Source organism: Jatropha curcas, chromosome 8, assembly GCF_041381405.1.
Source record: "Jatropha curcas cultivar XTBG-Jc1 chromosome 8, XTBG_Jcur_1.0, whole genome shotgun sequence".
Lineage (NCBI taxonomy): Eukaryota > Viridiplantae > Streptophyta > Magnoliopsida > Malpighiales > Euphorbiaceae > Jatropha > Jatropha curcas.
The window spans coordinates 6,177,314-6,183,313 of record NC_143158.1 but is presented as its reverse complement, the minus strand read 5'-3'; the positions used below and the strand labels follow the sequence as shown (position 1 = coordinate 6,183,313).

Sequence of the window (6,000 nt, the reverse complement as noted above, 5' to 3'; positions counted from 1 at the left end):
CTTATGTTCAGCATTTTTGAGAATTTGGTGGGTTGTTTACTTATCATTTTCCATTTTGAGAATTGCTCAATTTTAATCACTGGAAAATTCTTGCCTATAATGGGCATATATGCTAAAATTTTCACTTTGTTTCCAGGAAAAAATGCATGAGACCCAATCCACGTTTTCTATGCCAATGTTATTGCCAAACACAGCCTTCATCTAATAGTATTATCTATCAACATATCCTTGTGATATCGTTTTCAGGTCCTGAATCCATTTCCATGTCTCAGAAGATGGATCACAATTGCAAGTTCAGACTGCACAGGAAGAGAGACAGAAAATCAAAGGAAATTGCGTTGGAAGACAAACAGAAAGAAAAGATATTAGGTCAAAAGCAAACAAAATGTAACTTTCATGTATTTGCTTTTCTGAAAATGATGAATAGATTTTATACAGGCCAATTCTGTCAACTTATAAAAGAAACCCAGATAAGCATATATCTCTTTCATTTTCAAATAGCACACTAGCTACATTGCTTTCCAAAACAGCTACAGAAGCTCCTAGCCTAAAAACACCTAACAGGACCTGGATCAAACAAACTAGTTGCAAATTCCTATCATCTGTAGAAACATACCAAGCAATAACAAAGCCTGGCTGCCTAAATGCCAAGTCCGTGAAGCAAGCAAATCCGATCTTCAAAATAGGCTCACCTTGCAATGAATCTATACCTGTATTGATTAACTACATTTGAGTTGCTACCTTTTTGCCCATCTTAAGCACTTATTATGTTTTACATCAATGCTTGGATTAGAAGTGAGCTGCTTTGTTGGTTGCATCATGGCAATTTTCTCCATAGCATTTATAAACTTCCGCAAGTGCTTGATATATTCAGGGTATGTTTCAAGGTTGCAATGGCCGCCACCTTTGACCCATAGGGGCTCATACTTTTCCTTGGAAAGTTCCCATAGCCGCTTCCCATGAGACCAATCAACTATGTCATCATTTGTTCCCTGAGAATGTTTAATTATTAGATGATGATGATGCAAATGTGCGTATTCAAGCCCAAAATCAACTAGAATCATGGTAAGACTAATAAGACAAACATATACTTGCATTTAAAATGGGCGTTTGATACCAGATAGAGAAAAACAGTTGATCCCACAGATAGAGGCAGAAATGACAGAAACCTGATTGTCAAAAAATACTTGGTTTTGCTCATAGACTGTCTGCATTCTCTGTATTCTTGTTTCAGCAAATACAAATGCTTGTGCTTCTAAGATCAAGAGTTGCCGAGTGGCCTCCCTTAATTAAAACTTAGAAGCCAACTAAAAGAGCATATTTAATTAACTAACCATGTGCAACAGGTGCCCCGTGAAAATTAGAAGGATTTGGGAAGCAAGTCATGAGAGCATATGGTTCATGTCTTTTTTTATTTTTTTATTTTTGTTGTTGTCCACTCAAGTTTGGTTTGTCTTAAATCCAGAAACAAGCATCTCAATTTCAACCATAAATCTGCATTGCCATAGTCCTACAGCCATGAATATGTTCAATTCCTGTTGATTCAAAACTCTTTTTTTGTTTCTTTAATGCTTCCAATGATTGGTGACATGCAATTCTTAAGAGATTATCCTATTGATGAGAAGGGTACTGTAGATTTTAAATTTTTCACAATTGTTCTTTTGTCATGTATAAATTTAGCAGAAAACTTTCTAAGATTTTACTGTGTCTCCTACCAAAAATATAGAAATTTACTGCATTTCTTATTCATTCCTATTAAAAAATATATATTTTCAACAAATACAACTTTATAGAGCTCTACAGTGACGATGACAAACAAAATTCCGAAGAAAAGAAAAAATTCACACTCGTATTGTTCAGCATTGGCTGCAAATTATCACAAGCAGTTTAATATGCTAGCAGTGTCATTTGCATCATGAACATAAATAGGCAAAAGTATATTATTAAACAAAGTTAGAAGCTGGAAATAATGACCAAAATAATAAAGAGAGGAACTTACATGTATAACCAGAACTGGACAGTTAACATTCCGTATTTTGTCTATATTCTGTAAATAACAGACAGTTTCTCCAATTAAAAATGAAGAACGGAACTAAGTTAATATCTTAAAAAGAACAAGAGATTGAAGGAACTGGTGCTAAACTTGCCTTGAAAATGTCAAACCAAAATGTCATCTTGACAGGATATAAAACCCGTATGCCCGAAAGGATTGCACTATGAAGAACAACACCTCTCAATTTATGTAAACGAGAAGCTAAATGCAGGGTTGGTCCACTTCCAACAGATTGTCCATACAAGATCAAATCCTCTTGCTTGACTTCATAATCATTTTTCAGACAATTATACACAGCCTCAATGTCATAATATGTGTTGAATTCAGACGGCTATTAAAATTATAGAAACAACGACTGATCAGGTGTGGAACTAGTCACGTATATAGGCGAAGAGACAAATGGAGACATGTAGGTAATCAAATTATTGACTCAAAATCTAGGGTTTATAGAATGCTTTTAGTTTATACCTTGCCAGAAGATGCTCCATATCCTGAATAATCATAGCTGCAGCCAAAATAGCAAAATGTCAAAATAAGTGCCAAAAAACATAACTTGCTATAATCTTAACAACAAAGGCTTAGCAGCAGCATATGAACTTATGAAACCTCAGAAAATTATTTTCTCTAAACCTTAACATGATGGCTTTTCGTTTTATTTATTTAATTTTTTTGCATGTATTTGGGATTAAGGCTTAGCGTTGTTGCTGTATATTGGAATGATAAAAAAGATATAAAATCTCGATTAGCTAAATTTGAGTATATACTCAGCATACAATCACAAAATGGAAAAAAAAATAAAAAAATAAAAATTCAGATAAATTTTAACACTTTAACACAAAAGCTAATTTGAATTAGCAGATAGTGACAAATGGTGCAACAAATTTCCAAAGAGATCGGGATAACACCAGAAAATATCTGGCTTATGATCAAATTTAATTTAGAAAGGACAATTTATCAAATTCCTTTGGGGTGTACTCAGAATCTAAGGTCACAAAAGTGAAAAAGAAATGCTTATAAATCTGCAAAATTATTAAATCAATGCCCAGATAAAAATTGGCCCATGATTCTAAGTCTTCCTCTCTATAAAACCAACAGATACGATAGCACCGACAACCAACAAATCAAAAGATAAAATAGGAAAAAATAAATAAATAAATAAAAGAGAGAAATCACGATCAGCAAATGATGGGTGTTGAAGTAATTGCACAAACAAAACAAAACAAATAAAAGCAAACCCATTAATCCATAACTAAAAAATAATTAATACCCAGAATCGATTATTATCCCCAGTCCAAAACAATCATTAAATAAAAGTGAGCCACAAAATCAGAAAATTAGTATTCAAAACAACCACCAAAATATGAACATAGAACAGGATTGAAATCGAAAATCAAAAAATCAGAAAAAGAAAAGAAAATACTCCCAGAAATGAAGCAATAATGAAAGAAAATGGGCAGAGAAATAATTCCAAAAAAAATCAAAACCAATAAACCAGAAAAAGAAAAACAATTATACCTCATAATATTAACCCTTAAATGAGCTCTAAGCTCAATAAACAGCTCAAGCATTTGGCCAAGGTCAGCTGCGTTCCCATGGGAATATAAAAGGGTAAACCTCGCAAAAGGGTGTTTCCAAAACGTTGCCACAATTTTATTGCCGGCTTTTGTCTCCAACAAGTGAACGTCCATATTCTTATCAGCTGTGACTCCAGGCAGAATCAACCTCCCATCTTCTTCTCTACATATATCATAAGTTGGCGGGTCAGGCGGGAAGAAAGCGAATTTCGCTGCCACATTAGACGTTACATTTCCCATTTACTTTCCTTTTTGTTTTTCCTCTATTACAAAAACAAATTCTTCAACGCAAACCCAGTTCAAAAATATGGCGTATATACAATAAATGATCGTTAAAGAAAAAAAAAAAAAAGATAAAAGATTTTTATCTGGTTTAAGTAAATTTTGGTTATGATGTTTTTATGGGTTAATGAGAAAAGATCCAATTTAAGAGGGCGAGTTGAAGATGGCGGTGATGATGGTGGTGAGGAGGGAACAGAAACCCAGAAAATGAATAATGATTTGGATACGAAGTTTTGGAGGACAAATGAGAGAGGGAGAGACAGAAAGGAAAAATATGTTTTGGTTTAGAGTTTTGGTGGATGATGAATTGTTAGTGTAAACCTGCTTCAATTTTTTTTTTTTTTTAAAAAAAAAAACCTGCTTTTGTTATTTATCTATTTATTTATTTAAATTATTTTTGTATCTTTGACCTGTTTTCTATTTTTGAGATGATGTTAGAAAGTACAGTTTTGACCCTTTTTTTCTTGTACACTCCATCAATTATATGAGCAACAAGAAAAAAAAAAATTGTCTATTGGTAATTTATTAACTTTTGAAAATTAATTTTCTTCAAAAGCAATATTTTTATCATGAAAAATAAATTTAAAACTCTTATTGTTAACAAATAAATTTAAAAACTTTATTTAAATATTTTCATGTTTTTTTAGGTTACTTGTGTCAAATTAATTTTTAATAGTCTCTTACTAATATATTCTTGGATTATACCTTTTGAGTTTTAATTTTATTATGCCAATATAGCTTAAAAGAAAGAAATAATGTTAGTTTTCATTTTTCAAAATGGAGGTGGATATATTATTTATAGTAAAAAAAATAGAATTATTCAAAATTTTGGGTCAATTTTGGTATATTTCTTGTTGTTTCCTTATTGTTTAATATGATATTTATTATTAATATAATATCTTAATTTTAATTCAACATTAGACATTTGTAGTTTGTGCAATTATAAATAAAGTTCTTTGAATGGAGGAAAACGTGTCAACTTGTTTAACTAATAATTAATCATTACTATTAAAAAAAGTAATTAATATTGCTTAAATAATAAATTTTATTTGTATTTTTTAATATATTTTTTATTAATTTAATATTAGATATCAGAAAATAGATAACCGAATAAGAAAATTATTTATGACGAGGCATATGAAATTAAGAAAAAAAGAGAGATAAATAAAAAAGAAAATCATTTATTTTTACTCAAAGGTGATATATAATTTTTTGCACATAAATCGCAATTTTGTCTTTTCAACATAAGTTGAAAGACGTCTTAAAAACGGAGGCTACGTCCTTCAAAAAAAGTGTTCTTAAACGTTAATTCCTTAATTAATTAAAAGTAATATAAAGATGAAAAAAAGAAAATAAAAAAGAGGGCATGATGATGGATGGACGGCAGAGCTTTGGTCAAAGGCTGCCGGAGGATCTGAGCCTGTGGAGGAGAAAGAGAAATGTCAGTGTCAGACATTCTTTCTTTCAATTGGTAAGCCCATTGTTTGCAAATCTTAAAATTCTTATGTGCATAAATAAAAATACAATACAAATATTTATTTAAAATATAAAAATAATAAAAAAATAAAATAATTAACTCTAATCTCAATGAGAAGATTGATTGGTTGGTTGGTTGAAATGTCTTCCTTCCTATCATGAATTTCATCTATTTGTTTTGAGAATTTTAGAACATTAATTCAAAATTGAAATTATCATATTTGAGAATGTTGATATTAGGATGTGATCTTGAAAATTGTTCTTTTATTCATAAAGTCTATTTAATAATAATTACAAAGTTTTGTTTTATTTTTCCTAATAAAAGATCCAAATCATAACTTCAATTGTTTTTTTCTTAGATATTTGGTTGAGTGAATAAAGAATATGACAGTGATTAGGATTGGTAATCTAAATCTTATTTTGTTTTTTTTTTTCTTTAGGAATAAAATCTTAATTTAATATTTGATTGAATATAAATTTAATTATAACGTGGAAATTTTCAAAATAAATGTTTTTAATCAAATTAGAAATTTCATTAAAAAGTTAAAATAAATTGTATGTGAAATACAGATCAATATGTTTTTATATTTTTATATAGAAAGTCTAATAATAAAT

At 30.1% G+C, this 6,000-nt stretch overlaps 1 protein-coding gene across 1 annotated transcript; it reads right to left on the bottom strand.

Moving 5' to 3' along the window:
• Positions 1-378: 378 nt before the first annotated feature.
• Positions 379-4,230, bottom strand: LOC105633482 (uncharacterized). The gene is made up of 5 exons (XM_012216078.3): positions 3,569-4,230; positions 2,522-2,558; positions 2,148-2,384; positions 2,000-2,047; positions 379-992 (listed from the first exon to the last, which is right to left on the bottom strand). The coding sequence occupies exons 1-5, from the start codon at positions 3,865-3,867 to the stop codon at positions 738-740; spliced, it is 876 nt and encodes a 291-aa protein (XP_012071468.1). The 5' UTR covers positions 3,868-4,230; the 3' UTR covers positions 379-737.
• Between the last annotated feature and the right edge of the window lie 1,770 nt (positions 4,231-6,000).